The 19,161-nt window shown below is 48.7% G+C and overlaps 1 protein-coding gene across 1 annotated transcript in view; it reads left to right on the top strand.

Annotated features, from left to right (window-relative positions):
• LOC144142757 (uncharacterized) overlaps positions 1 to 19,161 on the top strand; it is a 206,554-nt gene that overhangs the window by 161,193 nt on the left and 26,200 nt on the right. The window contains exon 3 of the mRNA XM_077674455.1: positions 9,779 to 10,284. Coding sequence (XP_077530581.1) covers positions 9,859 to 10,284 — 426 coding nt within the window. The 5' untranslated portion in view covers positions 9,779 to 9,858. The remainder of the gene's footprint in view (positions 1 to 9,778; positions 10,285 to 19,161) is intronic.

The following is a 19,161-nucleotide window of genomic DNA, read 5'->3' as shown; positions in this document are numbered from 1 at the left end:
GTCATTTATTTTGAGGCATCTTTTCATGATCTGTCGCCACTGGGCATACTGTTATCTACTACATTCGCTTGCCAAGCCCGCAGTCAGCTGATTGCAGATAGCAGATGCCATTCAACGATCATCCCGCTCAGTGGCGACACAGCGTGAAAAGGCCCCTCAAAATAAATGACCGGCGTCGCTTCTTGATCAAGCATTCCCCATAAATGTAGGCCACACTCTCAAACTCTCCGAAACAACTACGCATGCGCGCAGTTTACTGACGGTGCAGCCAGACTGTGCGGCATGCGTCGGAGGCTGTGCGCTCCGTTGTTCGCATTTCTTTTAATCCCCCCTGTACTCCGTCGTGAAGGGCTGCGGAGTAATTTCGACTGTGAAGTTCCTAAACGGGAAACCGAGATGTCGCAGAGGTCGGTCGATCTCGTCGTCTCTTAGCCGCCATCAGGAATGCGACCCAGCAGTGGTCGTGAGTCTAGGACCCGTGGCCGTGTGTGTAGCAGCAGAGCGCGTTAAGGCCCGTTCACACTTGCGACGGAAGCGAGCTAAAGCGAGAGTTTGTCGCGCGACGACAAAAATTGGTTCCGACCATTCGACAAAAACGATCGTCGTGCGACAAAGTGGCGGAATTCCCGTCGCTTTTGCTCGCAAGTGCGAACGGGTCTTTAGTCAGAAGGCACCGCGTCAGTGCGGCACGTCGCGATCCCAAATGAGGATTAGCGTGTTCGTGAAGCGGAAGGGTGGGCCTAGATTCGCTAAATAAGCTGTTATTTAGTGACGCTCTAGGTGTACAGCGACCTTCGGGACGAAGCAGGGATGTACGATCGAGATAATTTGACTATGCGGAAAGGATTGCCAGAATTCATTGATTGATTGATTTGATTGTAGTGTTTAACGCGCCGACGCAAGGGAGATGATGAGGCGCGCCGTAGTGGAGAGCTCCGGATTAATTTTTGACCGCCTGTGAATCTTTAACGTGCGCAAATATCGTGCACACGGGCGTTTTTGCTTTTCGCCTCCATCAAAAAAGCGGCCGTCACGACCGGGATCGAACCCGCGACCTCGTGCTCAGCAGCGCAACGCCTTAGCCACTGAGCCACCGCGGCGGGTAAGGATTGCCAGAATCCGAGCTCAGTTGGATCGTTGGGTGTGACAGCTGAACAACGGCACATGGAATTGACGAAGAGCGACAAAGGAAGGTATACACGTAAAAAAGGAAGATTCTACATTTCCCACTCTTTTTTTTTTTTTCTCCTACTTTGAGCTTGGTTGTTTCTACGCACGAGGAAATTGGAGTAACATTGGAGAAGTCGAGCATTTCGTTCCCTTTTTTTTTTTCTTCTTCTTCCCTTTGTTCCCCTCCGAGTAGTTACGAAACAAGCCGACCGTCAGAGACTCGCCGCAGCCGCCATGTTACATGTTGGCCGACGTATATGCGTGCGAGGGTATTGGTAATGGTGGTATCAGCTCACGCTCCGTGTAGCTTTGGGATCCGATGATTGCCGTGTGGTTTCAGCTCTTCTGTGCCACCCTTTTAGCACGTACTTCTTTCCTTTCCCGTCACAGAGCTGGAGGTGCCAGGGCCGCTTGAGGTCACGTGACACATGCGCTACGAGCCCTTAAACTCGTAATTGGTCTCCGCGCTCCCTCTGTAGGCTAACAGCTGTCAGCGTCTGCCTTGCACGGCGGCGACAAAGGGGAGGGGGGAAGGAAAAGGGTTGGCGTAATTGGGGGCGCGTGCTTCGAAACCCTTTACCCTCGCAGTGTCCGCGGTGATTTTACGTCATCTGCCGTTGAACGGGACTCGGCGATACCGGCTGGCGGCCGAGGGTGTGCGGTAATTCACTTCCGGTGGTGGTTTCGGATTCCCTTCCGGGTCTCGATGTCAGACGTCGGGGTTGGGAGGGGGGAGGAAAAATTGGTGCGGCGTCTTTCATGTTCGTCTGTTCGTGTACCGCTCGTACAAAATGCCGATTAGTGTGTTTTAGGCCTTCAAAAAAAGAAACGGTAAATTGAAGTGCGAACGCATATGGTAGCCGCGAATGTTCGAACGTCTCGAAATGGGGTTTCGCCCGAACGTTGGATTGAACGGGTGTGTGCATTTATTTCGTCGTTCAACCGAGGGGAATAAAAAAAAACGGCATTTCGTAACACGGGATTGTCGAAATTATCGCAAGCGTACGAAGTGCTCATATAATTTATGTAGATGTCACGAGTGTTCGTATAGCTTGCTTTTCCCCTGCACCGGTGGGATTATCTAACGTGCAATTCAATCGAGTGTCGTTTAGAGCGTCTGATCCTTGTGTACTATAGTTTCTTCGCCGAGTTTACCTTTATCCACAAGTTCCTCCCCTTGCATATCTTTTTTTTTTTTTTCGAGCATCGATTGATAACGGGTTTAATGCGCCGAACCTACACAGGCTATGAAGCGCGCCGTATAGTGGAGAGCTCCGGCTTACCAGAGGATCATTAACGTGCGCCGAAATCTCGACTTTTGCTTATCTAAACATATATTGCACGATTACTTCCTATAACGTGTTCGTAGCGAAGGTTCGTAACGTATTCGCTGGACTAGGGGCCACGGTACGACCTTGTTTTTGTTTGATGCAATTGAGGAGGTTTTTTTTTTTTTTTTTTTTCAAAATGAGCCATATCCGCGGGAAGAAGATTTCAGAAACAAGCAAAAATTTGTGACCGGGCCTAAATGCAACGCTGTTAAAGCTATTATATGATATGTTATGTTCTACATGTAAGCTAGGGGAGTTAGCTTTGACAGCGTTGCATTGACGCCCGTTTACGTAATTTTCGCTTGTTTCTGAAATTCTGTTCGGGTGGATTTGACTCTTTTGATAAAAAAAGCTCCTCTATTAGCTTTTGGTAACTCACTTAACTCCATTTCGGCATAGAAACTTTCAAGTTTCCCGCTCTACAGCGTATGCAGGGACGCAACTGTGCAGGTACTAAAGGCTGACGTATAATACCCGTGCCACACGTGGACGAAAAATGACACAAAGTGTTTAAGGCCTTAAGATACCGAGTGACATTATTTGGGCGGGTCGTGCTACACGTGAAAACGCAAAGGCATTAAATGTGATAGGCATGATGGGGATAATGACCAAAAAGAGAAATGCACTCATACTTCAGTTTTAAAAACGTAGAGAAAACCGTCTTACATGTGTTTAAAATGTTTTTTTTTTTTTTTTTTGCGAATGAAAACGTTATGTGAAAAAGTGTTTTCTTCTAAAAATGGTGCGAGCCGTTTCTAAAAGTGGCTTCAGCAGCTGGCGTCGCCTGCCAGCGGTAGCCAAATGCGAAAAATTCGAAACGACGAGTGATGCGATGTCTTGCCGTTTGCCGCTGTTTTAATGAACTTCGTCTTCTTCAGAACTTCGCCGCCAAGAGTGCACAAAAAATCGTCTTATTTCGAAGTTCACCTACGTTTCCGCGTCAACACTCTGGTGCTGAGAGTTTCGTTGGTTTCATTCGGTGCTCGTCGCGTTCTAGAGTAGGCATATGTAAGACGTTCGTCACGGCGAATGAGTTGTGCGGAACTGCTTAAACCAAAAATGACATTAGAGCTAATGACATTAGATTTTGGCGTGTAGCAGCGAATTATTGGCATTCAAGCTTTTAAGGCATTAAGCACTTAACGCCATTGTTCGTGTACGTGTGGCACGGGTATTAGTGTGTTGGCTCCATGTTAGCATTCAAGTGACGCGATCAAACGGATCTGGAGGCACAATCGCGCAGTCATGTTTCTTGCCCGTTTCTTCGGTCTGCGGGCGAAAATCGCGCGAGAGTGCCCCTGTGATGCCATCAGGGCTGGGTGATGAAGCGGTGGTGATGAGTTGTCACTTCATCTGCTTTAGTTAATATCTAGCTGCCGTCGTTCAAAGTTCACCAGCGTTGCCAGCGCTGTGATTGGGACATCGCAGTCTTTTCGATAAACCGAACACGTATTCTGTATTTATGGTCCTTTTAAACAGAGTATGTATGTACGTATGTGTGCATGTGTATGTATGTATGTATACATGTTTATTTATTTATTTATTTATTTATTTATTTATTTATTTATTTATTTATTTATTTATTTATTTATCTATCTATCTATCTATCTATCTATCTATCTATCTATCTATCTATCTATCTATCTATCTATCTATCTATCTATCTATCTATCTATCTATCTATCTATCTATCTATCTATCTCTATCTATCTATCTATCTATCTATCTATCTATCTATCTCTATCTATCTATCTCTATCTATCTATCTATCTATCTATCTATCTATCTATCTATCTATCTATCTATCTATCTATCTATCTATCTATCTATCTATCTATCTATCTATCTATCTATCTATCTATCTATCTATCTATCTATCTATCTATCTATCTATCTATCTATCTATCTATCTATCTATCTATCTATCTATCTATCTATCTATCTATCTATCTATCTATCTATCTATCTATCTATCTATCTATCTATCTATCTATCTATCTATCTATCTATCTATCTATCTATCTATCTATCTATCTATCTATCTATCTATCTATCTATCTATCTATCTATCTATCTATCTATCTATCTATCTATCTATCTATCTATCTATCTATCTATCTATCTATCTATCTATCTATCTATCTATCTATCTATCTATCTATCTATCTATCTATCTATCTATCTATCTATCTATCTATCTATCTATCTATCTATCTATCTATCTATCTATCTATCTATCTATCTATCTATCTATCTATCTATCTATCTATCTATCTATCTATCTATCTATCTATCTATCTATCTATCTATCTATCTATCTATCTATCTATCTATCTATCTATCTATCTATCTATCTATCTATCTATCTATCTATCTATCTATCTATCTATCTATCTATCTATCTATCTATCTATCTATCTATCTATCTATCTATCTATCTATCTATCTATCTATCTATCTATCTATCTATCTATCTATCTATCTATCTATCTATCTATCTATCTATCTATCTATCTATCTATCTATCTATCTATCTATCTATCTATCTATCTATCTATCTATCTATCTATCTATCTATCTATCTATCTATCTATCTATCTATCTATCTATCTATCTATCTATCTATCTATCTATCTATCTATCTATCTATCTATCTATCTATCTATCTATCTATCTATCTATCTATCTATCTATCTATCTATCTATCTATCTATCTATCTATCTATCTATCTATCTATCTATCTATCTATCTATCTATCTATCTATCTATCTATCTATCTATCTATCTATCTATCTATCTATCTATCTATCTATCTATCTATCTATCTATCTATCTATCTATCTATCTATCTATCTATCTATCTATCTATCTATCTATCTATCTATCTATCTATCTATCTATCTATCTATCTATCTATCTATCTATCTATCTATCTATCTATCTATCTATCTATCTATCTATCTATCTATCTATCTATCTATCTATCTATCTATCTATCTATCTATCTATCTATCTATCTATCTATCTATCTATCTATCTATCTATCTATCTATCTCTATCTATCTATCTATCTATCTATCTATCTATCTATCTATCTATCTATCTATCTATCTATCTATCTAATCTATCTATCTATCTATCTATCTATCTATCTATCTATCTATCTATCTATCTATCTATCTATCTGAAAAGAAGGAGGTCCGCCAGCAGGCGTAAATTGTCTCGCCTAGGGGCGGACACCGGAACGCCTGCTGGTGTAGGGGAGGTGGGATGGGGAGGAAAGAGTTCATAGGAATAGGGGGATAGGGTAGAGGAGGGTTAACATGGAACATGCATAACACATAGGCAAGATTAACAAGGAACGTATATAAAACACATGTGTGAAAAAAAAAAAAAACACGGAGTTAAACGATTCTGTAAAGGACGAATACATACAAACACTACACATATACAATAACCATCAAGGTACAGAGAACACAATGGTGTAGCAGAAAAGACACCCTCACCCATCAATTTCGGAATTTCCCCGCCAATTTCTTCCGCGAAAAAATGGCGGGAAAAATTTGCGGGTACGCCAGCCAAAATGCTACCTCAAATTCTGGAGGGTTTTAGACATTTAGATCGATCAGCCTGGACTTTTGTTGCGTCTGCTGCGGAATTTTCGGGCATATAATGTATAAAAATAAGCTTAGAAATAATAATGGTTGGGCGACGTTGGTGTGCATTAGAACCACAAATGCCGCCTTTCGTGTACGTATTATTATCATCGACATTATCATCGTGCCTTAATGCACCATGCGAACGCTAAGCTGCAGGTGCGCGTGTTGAACTTGTGGTCGCAGGGAACCTGGGCTCACTGTGGCGACATTACAACCTTCGTTCCGGTGCGCTTTGCCGCAGAAGTTCATGAAACGCATAAATGATTCGGGCTTAATAGCCGCTGAATAACATTTAATAATGTGGGCATCTATTTGCTGCACAGCAAAAACGTTGAGTCAGACGGAATGCGGCATGTCGCTTCTTTTTATTTATTTTTTTATTGCAGTTAATTAATGAATTGTGGAATGTGTAATGACCTGGTCTGTGGCTCCTTAACGGTTCGTATGTGCATGATCAATCGAACCGGTCGTTAATTTAACCGCAATAGCTATAAAGAGAAAATTTCGAAACTACCTTCTGTGGAAGGGTCGGTTTCGTCGCAGAACAGCAAAGCGAAGCGGGAAAGCCAGCTGTAGGGGAGCAAATGGTCTTCGAATTGCTAGTAAAAAGCCGCATATGTTATCTAGTTTAGCTCAGTACGTGCTGTTGTAACTTGTTTGGGCCTTAAATTCTTCCCTGATGGTAATTTTTTTTTTTTTTTTTGCCTAATATTGAGACAAGAAGGAAGAACATGGCGTGCGGGAATGGGGGTGTTGATGTCATCATCGCTGTCATTACTGAATCATTCGGGTGGCGTGTTAACGCGCTTTTCACACCCGGAATATGTTTGAGGCCGGCGTTTGCCCAGAGAGCAAGAGGGTCTCTAAGCTCTAAGTTGTATTTACTGCTTAAATGCTCACAGACACGTTTTATATTGTCTGTTGCTTCGCTATGGGCGGCGCAAGTGCCGCTGCTTAGTCAGATACCCCCACACGACGCGTGGAGACCGGCGAAAGTTGGTCTTTCGGGCTGCGGTCAACAGATGGAAGTTTGAAATTCCCCGTTCGTCCGTTTTGTCTGCCCGACTCGCTATTCTGTTGGTCAGCCGCTTTGTTGCACTTATCGTCGCAGTTAACTTTGTCATTCCTCGCGAAGTCATACTGAAAGGCACAGCCTTCGGCCTTGCGCATTGTTCGTGGCGGCTTTAACACGAGAGCTGCATTCGGCTTTCGGATGACTACTTACTTCGTCCTTCTGAAGAACAGCGCTGGTTTTTCCAGCATCCTTTTAACGTAATTAGTAATCCGGTGAGCGCATCAGTGTCTAGACCAAACTGGAGAAAACCCAACTACAGTGATGCTACAGACGATCCAATCTGCGCATCGTGTGCGTTCTATTCCTCACATCATCCCGCATCTCGATTTTGCTTCCGTCCTTGGAACACCAGCGCGTGTGATAGTCGCGGTCGGCTAGTTCCTGCACCGGCTGTCGGAAAACGGTATTGTGAGCTTGTTTGTGAAGTCCCGCCTACGTCATACGCTAACCCGTGGCTCGTAATTACGCTGGTCGTGTCGTCTGACGCTTCTTGTATTCTCGTCTTGCGTATTTTTTCCTTCCCTTCTTCCCTGGTACCGCGCGCAGAGGCGCCTGGAACATGTCTGCTAGTTTCCTCTTGGGCGCATTTTTCTGTCGTCTGCTGGACGCGCCACTCTTCTATTGTCTTCTGCGCCGCTCGCGGTGACCGCCTATTTTCTGTTTACGTCAGAAGTCGGTGGGGCCCGTTTTTATAGTATATTTCTTGCAACCTTACGAATTTGCATTGAATAGGCTTTCGTACAAGCGGTTTTCGAGTCGCATTTTTTTTTTTTTTTTAGTGAAGGCGGTAAACAAATCTCGCGGCAGTTCTAACGCTATTTTAAGACGCCAAGTATCGTCTGCACTGGAGCGTCAAGCAAGAATAGGACTAAACGTCCAGTGGTGTTGCTTCACTCTTTCAGGTGATTGACCGTGATTCAGATATGATATAAGTGAGGCAGAAAAGCCTATTTCGCATCCAGGTTGTGACTTGGAGGATGTTCCCTTGTACGTCTTTCACTAATCGTTAGCTTTGGCTGGTGACGTGGGCTGCATTGGACTCGCCATCTTGATGATATCGCCTCTGGTATTATTCATGATGGTTTCCCCATCGCTCATGCATACATACATAAATACGTACATGCGGTCAATTTTATTTTGGTTTCTTTATCCAGCGAATACGTTTGATGAATAACAAAGCCTGTAGGAACCAACTCTAGTAACATGGGCCTCCCACGCGCAAACTTTCTGTTACTCGCGGCTTGTAATTGTGCATACTGATTTTTTTTTCTTTCTCTCTCTCTAAAGAAACTTGTTCTGATACCAGTCATTTTCCTTAACTGTCGGCCAATGAAAATCAATTTCTCCATTTAGTTGCCCAGTCCGAAAGCGTCAGATCTCGCTCGCGCATTCCCGGCCGGGGTCTTGTCTACGATAAGGTTCCGGACGCGAGACGCATGCACCCACCTTCGCGGCACGGCGCCCAAACGCCGACTGGGGCGGCTTCTTCAGAGAAAGCCCCAATATCCCCCCCCCCTCCCCTCTTCCTTTGCTCTCCTCTCTCACCTCCTCTTCTCGATCGCGGTGGTGAGGGACGCGTGACGTCACTCTTTCCTCTCCCCGCATTGGTCAGTGCGCGCCATCTGCTGCGGGGAAGAGCAAAGCTGCAGTGCTGCTGGGTCTCCCCTCGGGCCTCGTTCTGTGCCTCTTCTTTTTCTTTTCGGCCGGGTGGGGGGAATCTCTTCGCCGTGGCGTCCCCTGGGAGAGCGGAGAGGAAGAACAGCCGGGCGGCGGAGGAGGCGGCGGCGTTCTGCCTTGCGGAGAGGACGGGGAAAGAGGCAGGGGAAAGGGCGTCGCATAAGACCGGCCGGCTCGCGTTTTAGCGCCCCATACGCGCACCGGATTTCGGAGGCGGCGGTTACGTCGGTGGCGCGTACACACCTTCGCTGCACACGCGCACTGGCGACAGACGCGACTCGGCCGAAAACCTCGCCACCGCAGCCTGTGTTTTGTGCCTGTTCTCCGTCGTCTGCGCATAAAAACCCTTTTCGGCACGGCGGCACCGCCTTCGTCGGCTCTTCTGCAGCGGCAACGATGCTGCGTACCGTACCACGCCGCCGGTCGCGGGGCACCTCGGCAAGTTGCTGCCGGTAGCATCCTCGTCGACGACGCCCTGTGGATTACACGCGACGGAGTTGCATCGTCTGTGTTCGTCTCGTTGTCCGCGCGTGACGAGCCACCGCCGCCACGCTCGGATTTTGTGTCGCCGCCGTGGATGTGATCTGTGATCGTGGATACTTTTTTTTTCGATAACGGCGCCTTTGTAGTTTTTTTTTTTTAATTCTCCGCGCAGTCGTCGCGATGTGGTTACGACTAGCGACGCGACGGATCGCGACACCTCGTCGCGAGGTCTTGTTCGTGAGCCGGCACTGACAGCCACGAAGTATTGGATTAGGCTTCTATAGGAAACAAGAAAAAAAAAGCGTGTTGACCTTCGGACATTAGGGGGCAGAGCTTAAAATATACCTTGTGCATTTTTTCTATTCCTTTCCTCGCAAAAAAGACGGCAAGCGGATTCGCAACGTCGGGCCTGGCTTCTCTGCTTGCCCCGTTGAGAAGTCGTCAGCAGCAGCAGCAGCAAGCATGGTTGCGAGGAGATCGGAGCGCCGAAGCCAAGGAGGCTTCGACGACGACGTCGACGACAGCGCGGTCCGCTGCTCGTCGGCCACGGACCTTCCCGGTGCCACGGCGGTGACGCTCTTCCTCTCGTCGCGGTCGTCGTCCCCCGCAAGGCTGCCGGAGGACTCGGCGGCGACGTCCTCGGGACGCTGGGGAACGGACGGGACGAAGCCCCCGCCTAGCGGCTGGCGCTGCAGGCAACACCGCAGTCACCAGGTCCGAGGCAGAAGGTTGACGACGGTGCGGAGAACCTCTTCCGCTGCGAAGACGCGGTCCTCATCAACCCAACCTCCCTCCTGGTCCGCATGGGCGACAAGGAGGCCGTGGTCGACTAGCCGGTCAACCCTCCTACTCGTGGTTTTACTCTTCCTCCTGCAACAACCGCTTCAGGTGAGTCCCTGAACCCCTTCCTTGGTCTTGATGCATCTGTGTACTGTTGGCGAAACTGTGAAGTCCCGTTTTGATGGTCATGATGGTAGTAGTCCGACCTGGGCGATACGGGCGCCTTTCCTGGCGGCCTTTCGGTCTTCTGTTGCGTTGGTGTGAACGACAAGCTTTTCAGACCCTAGCATTTGGTTCTGTTGTCGGGCCACAGGCTACGTCCTCCCGCACGTGACCGTTGATATTGTGTAACGCTACGTCTAAAGCCTGTGTGTCGGACCTCCCTTTGTGCCCGCGCAATACTCTGTCGGCGCCCTGCAAGTCGTGTGTTCGGCGTGTCTTCCCTTTGAAGAGTAGATCGGTTACACGTGCGGACGGCGTCGAATTTCGCAACTCGAGCGAGGCCGTCGGGAGCGTTAGCGCGAGTCGCGTGCGAGCGCAACTTAAACCGTTGTGTCGGTGTCGGTTTTGCGACCTGCCGCTTCTCCCAAGCGCTTCGAGATGGAAAAGAGAGAGGGAAAAAGAAGGCTTTTTCGACTCGGTCTTTGAACCTTGCCGCTCGGAGCGGAGGCCGCAGTTCTCCACCCTCACTCAGCCGTTTTTCTTTTTTTCCTCCACGGGAGATCGAAGTAAGCATTGGCTCACTCTAAAACGAAGAGCGCTTTCTGGCGGAGTCTTGGCTCGCTTTAGCGGTAGCTCGCTAGACGCCAGGCTAGCAGCCGGTTCGTTTTAGCCCCCTGTCGTGGTAGTCTCTCGCTATCGTGTGCCGAAAACATTTAGGCACAAAGAACCGTGTGAGAGGGGGATGCTTTTTAGATAACTGAGTTTCCTAACGATTCCTCACCGAAGCACAAAGCTTGCAGCAACAGGAGGATAGCAACAGCAACAAAAAAATCACTTTGGCGGCCAGTTCCACTCTAACATGAAAGTGCCTACTCCAAAACGCATGTTTTCAACACTCGGACTCGTGGAAAATAATGTAGCGTGGCGCTCTTACTGTATTTAAAAAAGCTTCAAGACCACACTTAAGTGTTTTTTGAGTCGCGGCTTTTCGTCGCTCCCCGACTTAAACCAGTCGCCCGGCGACGTCCGTTTCATAGCTGCTGCTGGCCTTGCCTCGTAGACTTGAAGGTTTCTTCCAACGAAGGGAAAGAAAGAAGACTCCACGCTTCGCACATTCTTATCATCTCCACAGGAAATGAGACGACAGCGCCATGCTTGTGTGTTTCTGCATGTTCCGTGGCCGAATTTGACTGTTGTGTCCTCTTTCGTGTCCGGTACTTGCGCCGCTCCTGTTCTCGGTATAGACCGTTGCGGAGATGGCATTGTCCCTCAGCCTCCTTGCCGTCTCATCAGCCAATTCTTCGCGCGGCGATATTGTGAAATTGCCGAAGCCGGGCTCCGCGTAGGCGGCGGGGTCGCAACAAACAAACGCCACTTCGATTGCCGCTCACGTTTCCGTTTCGGTGCCGTCTCTTGTGCGAAAACGCAGGGGCATCCTTTGTTCGACACTGTCGGGCCAGTAATACCGTTGTGGCTTCTTTCTCTGGAAACCGGTCTGCTCTTGGGCTCTGTCTCTACTTCAGTAGCTAGATGTGGTGTGTCTTATTGATAAAAGGACGCGCGGGGGGGTTTCGTTTTGTAACGTAGTATTTTGGTTAGATACTGCCGCTACTGTAGCATGAAGATCGGAAGGGAAAAGTCGAGACGTCGAAGAGGTTTTAAAGGATAACTTGTTTACTTTACAGATGACATTGGTGACATTTAGCACATATGAATTAGAATGAATACACTTGTTACATAGATTAGAAAGACAGTCAAAGATTCAGAGTACTTAGCGGGACATAGTTGGCGGGCGAATGGCTCCCGGCGGGAGGGCACGACGACGAGCGGCAGAGTGCGGCTCTCCGGGTGTTGCTCGCCTCCCCGCTCTCCAGAGGGGCCGCGTTATATTTGCCTTGGGGGGACGCATTGGGGGGAAAAGCGCATCCTAGCGTGTGCGGACCGGGTGGGAAAAGGCTAAGGCACACCCGCAGCCAATCAGGAGGACGCTTCTTAGCTCCAATCAGACATGTCCCCGCCAAAGTGAAAAGGACCAAAAACACAGACACAAGGTTCCGACTCGAAAACGCGCGCTTGGAGAATTACGGGCGTAGAGCAAGTAGTTAGACAAAACACACTAAAGTAAAAAAGGGAAAAGGGAAGGTCGTCTGAAGAACACGGAGCCCGAAGGCGAGCAGCGCACACGCCACAGGGGGAATGGAACGCCGCGGCCGCGGTAATACAAGCCGAGGCGAGGGTTCGCTTCCCCCAACAGCCGTCGTCTCCCGGTCGGCCGACGGGCAGACACACTCGGCAACACGTTTCTTAGAAAAGCGGGGCCTCGGTGGCCGAGCCGCGTCCGAAGCGCTTTTACACACAACACTTTGGAGGAAGAGCCCCGGCGGCGGCACAGAACTAAAAACAACTAGAAAACATCATCAGACCTCCGCTTCGCGACACCTTCCCCGACGGAAAAAAGAGTGCCCTCACTCTTGCACAAAGTCTAAAACATAAGAACACATTTTCGCCAACTGACAGCGATACTGGAATAGCATGGCCTACGGACTCGAGAAGACGAAAACACAGACTCTAACACGGGAGTCGACAACTATCTCCTCGGAACAGTCAACGCACACGTGGTCACTTAATGGAGTTCCGCTTTCAGTTCACACACCCACAGTCTCTTGTCCAGCACAGACGAAAACATTTCATTTACACATAACAAGAAAATAACAAGAACACCATGAATAACATCGGAATAGCAGGCGCGGTCTAAAAGTCTCATCTTGGAGAAAGTGCAAAAACAACTCCACTATTCAGGCTATACCGAGCAGTAAGACGCGAAAGAAATACAGTCTGTCCTTGAACAACACATCGCGCAGGATAAAGTAACCTCCTATCTAACCCAAAATAATCTGCAAATCAAAACATGAGCGCAGTCTCAGCAACTCCCACTCAAGGAAATACTCAGTGCCTTACAGATAGGATTACAAACGGTTCATAAGAAGGCACTATAAAACAGAAACAAAATTATATACTAGGGCTCACTGTATCGATGTTGTATCTCACCGGCAAGTGGAAATCTACGCACACCAGCCATTCTTGGGCACTAGTCTTGACACATTTCTATATTCAACTGTACTCTTTCAAAAACAGCCCAACTCGTCTCACGTACTTAAAGAAGACCCGCACATTCGTTCCAACACTCGAAACTAACAGAAAGGAACGGCTACGAAAACGGGTTACAAGAATACTAGACGCCAACACAACAAAACGGCTAAGAAAATGACTTCCGAGAAAAACTGCCGACCATCTCAACATAAAAGCTACGAAAATCAAAACTTGGCGGTCGCGCATATGAAGGGTGATACATAATAAACATTGGCGCCTGACGAAGCCTTTCAGAACATTTCATACTGCTCAATACTCCTATACAAACAATAAAAAAACAAAAAAAAACATTGATACACACTTATTAATGAACAGGAGCGGTAGAAATGATAAAGTAACACATGCTCGACTATCAACAAAGATGGCTTCAAAGTACATATTGGTTAACATTTAGAGTACAAAAAGAACAGTGACAGCTACATCTCAGCAGCGGTGAGAAACTCTCGCCAACCCGACGCATTCGCAAAACTGCGCGCCCGCTAGCTCTCCCCGTCCGCGGCATCCCGGGCACCCCCGCTGGTGTCTTTGTTTGTACTTCGAGCAGCGGCGTGCAGCGTAAACATCTCTCAACTCCTCGTTTCCCTCAGACCCCCAACCCCGAAGTGGCTGCCGTATTTGCTTCCAAGACAAAACCTAACTTCGGTGGGAAGGAGCCGAGGAAACGGATAACAGCAGTCTCTAATATAGCGAGATCTGCGTAAAAATCAGCCTAATCATAGGCGCGTGGGGGCTTATTCTTCGGGGCTCCCTCGCCGGGAGAGCCGAACGCTTGTGCCGTTAAGATTCTGACTACAAAGCTGTCCAACTCCCGCGCGAAGAGCCCACATACCCCACGAAAAAAACGGCTGCACGCTCATAAATTGTTGCCTCAGCATCTACAGCGGCTAGTTACATAAGCAGGCTGGTGCTGGCAAAGAAAATGAACCAAAGACAACCAATCAGTGGGCGCCCCGGACACCCGGAGAAGAAAAGCCTACAGGCCCACAGTCATGCGGTGCGCCGAGAGGCAAAAATCTCTCACCTTACTGCGTGCGCGGGAGACTCGCCGCCGCGATGGAGTTCGACGGTCGCGGCGATGTTCGGCCCGCGTCGGGGCCGGGGGCTCTTCCTCGCAGGAGCCGGTGGCGAGCGTGAGGGGCCCGGCTTGCCTCGGGCTGGTGGCGCGGTGACGGCCGTGAAGTTGTAAAGTCTTTTGTGCTGTCGCACATGTTGCTTGCTCTTGCAGGCCACGGTGTCAGGACGAATGGCGCGAATTTAGATGAAGCCTGCTCGGCAGACTGAATGGAGAGGCCGACGACGAGCAGCAGGAAGATGAACGAGGAGAGGGGGGAGGCCATGATGGCAGAGGGGGTGTTCGCTACCCCGCACCTATCACCACTTTTGTAACGTAGTATTTTGGTTAGATACTGCCGCTACTGTAGCATGAAGATCGGAAGGGAAAAGTCGAGACGTCGAAGAGGTTTTAAAGGATAACTTGTTTACTTTACAGATGACATTGGTGACATTTAGCACATATGAATTAGAATGAATACACTTGTTACATAGATTAGAAAGACAGTCAAAGATTCAGAGTACTTAGCGGGACATAGTTGGCGGGCGAATGGCTCCCGGCGGGAGGGCACGACGACGAGCGGCAGAGTGCGGCTCTCCGGGTGTTGCTCGCCTCCCCGCTCTCCAGAGGGGCCGCGTTATATTTGCCTTGGGGGGACGCATTGGGGGGAAAAGCGCATCCTAGCGTGTGCGGACCGGGTGGGAAAAGGCTAAGGCACACCCGCAGCCAATCAGGAGGACGCTTCTTAGCTCCAATCAGACATGTCCCCGCCAAAGTGAAAAGGACCAAAAACACAGACACAAGGTTCCGACTCGAAAACGCGCGCTTGGAGAATTACGGGCGTAGAGCAAGTAGTTAGACAAAACACACTAAAGTAAAAAAGGGAAAAGGGAAGGTCGTCTGAAGAACACGGAGCCCGAAGGCGAGCAGCGCACACGCCACAGGGGGAATGGAACGCCGCGGCCGCGGTAATACAAGCCGAGGCGAGGGTTCGCTTCCCCCAACAGCCGTCGTCTCCCGGTCGGCCGACGGGCAGACACACTCGGCAACACGTTTCTTAGAAAAGCGGGGCCTCGGTGGCCGAGCCGCGTCCGAAGCGCTTTTACACACAACACTTTGGAGGAAGAGCCCCGGCGGCGGCACAGAACTAAAAACAACTAGAAAACATCATCAGACCTCCGCTTCGCGACAGTTTGCTCACGGGAAAGCAATCGAGCTCTTATCTCAGCACCCTCTGTTTATTGCACGGAGGGTAGTGCGCCAGTTCCTCCGTTGAGTCTACATTACTTCGTGCTTTGCACTTGGGCGACCGTAAATTAGTTTCGTTTTGCGACTGGTTCCACCTTGCGACGCCGTAACCAATGCGGGTATTTTACGTCTACGTCTATAGTCCACTGACAAGGCTTGAGCCTATTCGCTGTGTGCGCAACCGACCGCTATGCCCTCCTCGACCACTCATGGCATCCATCGCTGTTCTCACGTAGCCGGGATCACAAAACCGTGCGTACTTTAATTTAAAGGGTTTTCTACTCGTGTACTAGGGATGTATGGCAGTGTCCGACCCGTTCAGCTTTTTGCGTTGTGGTTGTGTGTAAAGACGTGGTCCAGCGAAACTCTTCTTCGGTTAAGTAGCGACCGTATGTACAAACATACACACACCCCTTACGCCGTCGTTTCAGGCCGGTTCGTTTGCGGTTTGCACCCAGTGCGTGGGGCGCACTCGGTAAGAGCTAGCTGCGGGCCGGAGCCGGCCCGGCGGGCGCTCGGAGAGTCCCGACCCTTCGAGAACCGCGAGAGGAGAGAGCTCTATTTTTGAAGCCGCCACCGCCGCCGTGCGCGTTCTCTTCTGCTGCTTTCTCGCAGCAGAAGCTCTCGGCAAGAAGGGCTTGGAAATAAACCTCTCACCTCAGAAGACGAAGACGAAGGAGGATTGCGGCGGCCCCCCCGAGGGGACGTTAAGGAACTGTGTGGGGCGGAATGAAAGAAAGAGTGCTTGATGGAACGTGAGGGGGGAAGTCAGTCGCCATGGGTGCGCTGCACCGCTTGTGTTTTAATTTTGCAACGCTGTTGCGGGGAGCTGGAATTTTATCACCGGATATCAATATTCAGGATGTATTTCACTCGAAGGCATCGCTTGTCCCCCGAAACTACTTGTAACCGGTCCAGCCACAGGCAGTACTCCTGATACAGCCCGATCGTCTTCTAGTGTTTCGAATTTCACAAGCCGCATCGGTTAATATTGAAGGAGACGACACAACAGCCACACCAACCGTTTATCGGGCCTTTACGCGCGTCTTTGATGATTTCGCAGCTGTCGGAACTGGAAGAGTGTTATCGTAAAGATTATGACCGATACGCCGTCCCTCATGCCTTCATTTACACTGGGTTCCTCGAAACAGTCTCTGGCAAATGAAAGCGAGCGTTGCGACGTAGCCTACCGTAAGGACGTCTTCATGAGTAACGTTTCCGGGGGAAGAGACGCCGATAAACGTTAACGTACGCCAACTCGGCTTAACGTTAGCGAGCGTAGGCTAGTTGAACTTATTCGTATATGAGTCCGGGCTGCGTTGTATACCGTCGCGCGATTTACAGTTAAGCGTTGGCGGTATTACGCGCTGAGCCTTTCTCTTGCCCGTGTCGACGTCGTTACGTGTGCGGCGACGCCGAAGGCCCGTTGCGTCGTCTTCGAATACACACACGCCAGTCGCGCGGTTCGGGGTCATCCGTAGGTGTTCCGTGGGGTGGTGGCGTCGCCGACCTCGCGTCTTTCGAAGTCTCTGCGACAGTTCGAACCGAAAGCGCCGTTAGCACGCTTTGGTGTTTTTCTTCAATCATTTTCTCTCTCTTTTTACGCTTTTTCATCAGTGTTTTGTTTTCCTCTTTGCTGTGGCGGCTGTCTCGATAGATAGTACCTCTCCGTACGTGTAAGTAGCGTCGCGTCGGTGGGCGTCTGGCGAGAGATCTTGCGGTGCAGATTGCCGAACATCTGTTCGCCTTGCCTTACGGCGTCTCATTTTCCTGCCTTCCTCCTGTTGTTTTTGTTTTGTTTCCTCGTACAGTCGTCGGTGGACTCCGGTTGTGGTGGTAGTGGCCGCGAAAAGAGGCGGCGTTGGAGGGAGAAGTTCGTGTTTCTTTGAGAACAACTTCCGGTCAGGCAAACTTGATCCTGTCGAAGCCCGGTAAAAGAGAATGGGCCCCTTTTCTTTGAGCTGGGTTGCTTCCAGCCGCGATGTTGGCTGTAGTGGTTACTTTGTCATGAGAGGTAACGCATAGCTCAACGTTACGATATCGCCTATTATCGATACTTTGCTCAAACAGGGGAATGGTAGCGTTTGTGAATAGAGCTGCATTAATAGCGTGTGCAGTTTGGGAAAAAAAAAGAACTAGTTACGGCGTGGAGTACGGAGGTCTGTAACATGTGTCCTTATTAACTGCATGGTGATCAGTTGTTCGTTAAAGCCTTCGGAAGATAGGATTTCGTGTGTTAGTAATATCGTGAATTTTTTTTACTTTGATTTGGCCCGTTTGGGATTCTCGGGCCTCCAAGCTTTCAGCGAAACAGTTACTTAGTTGTTTTGCTTCCAACCACATGAGTGAGTTCGTAAAAATAGCCTTAGAAATTCGTTTTTCCCTGACAAAAACGTTACAAAATAAATTTGTAACAGCACCTGCTCCAGCTTCCCTGCGCGGTCAAGGGTAGCTACATTTTCCTTTAGTACCCAAAAACTCTCGGAGACGGCTAACATCTGCGTGCGCGTCGCCCCAACTTTACTTTTTCTTGCTGGTACCCTGCGGTAACGGAATTTTCATTGCAAGCTGCCGTGTGTTATCGGCGCATTGCTCCTTCGTTGCCAGGACCTTGGAAAGCGGGCCTTCCTTACCGCAGTGCGCGGTGCGTTCGAAATTTCAAGATCGTCTGCTCTGGGCCGGCGTCGTTCGGGCCTATCGCGGCTGGCGGCAGGTGTCGTGCGGCCGCGGCATCTGCTGCGCGCACGGCCTCGCTCGCGGGGGAAGCACATGTGCCAGGTGTTCCCCAAGGGGGTGCGCTCTGCCCGCTGCTTTTCTTTTTTTGACCGCTCAGTAGTCGCTTTCCTCCGCTTATTAGCTTTGCCTCGACGCCGATAAGGAACTCCGTAAGATATTAACTGCGGCCTGTACATAAAAAGTATTTTGTCGTCTGCTTCGTATTTATCGACGCAGACGTTAGCAACTTCCTCATTGTAATATTTCAGTGCGAGCTCTAGAGCCGAGGAAAAGAAATTAAGGAGTGAGCGCGTAGACTTTGGGGTAAATAAAAATAGATAAAGAACGCCGCCTAAGTATTCTGGCTTCGTGGAAGTTTCGGTTAGTTGCGCTATCTTCGCGAACGCGGCTGGTAGTCTGCCCTCCTTGTGGGCCATATGCGTCGCAGACGAATTCAATTTGGGCTAGCAGACGATTCTTCTTGGTCGGCGTTGCGCGTCCGCGCTTTTCTAGGAACCTGGACTCGGGGGAGGGAGAGAGAGGGGGATAAATTCAAAACACAGAGAGGGAAAACTGTCCTAGCGTTAAAAATAAGCCTCCCGGCGAAGCCTTTTTCTGCATAGTTGTGGGCCGCTGCTCACTGTTTAAACCTTTTCCGC

Source organism: Haemaphysalis longicornis, unplaced genomic scaffold (genome assembly GCF_048455015.1).
Source record: "Haemaphysalis longicornis isolate Haplotype H1 unplaced genomic scaffold, Haemaphysalis longicornis Haplotype H1 scaffold_6, whole genome shotgun sequence".
Lineage (NCBI taxonomy): Eukaryota > Metazoa > Arthropoda > Arachnida > Ixodida > Ixodidae > Haemaphysalis > Haemaphysalis longicornis.
The sequence above is the reverse complement of the archived record's forward strand: the minus strand, read 5'-3'. Positions and strand labels throughout refer to the sequence as shown.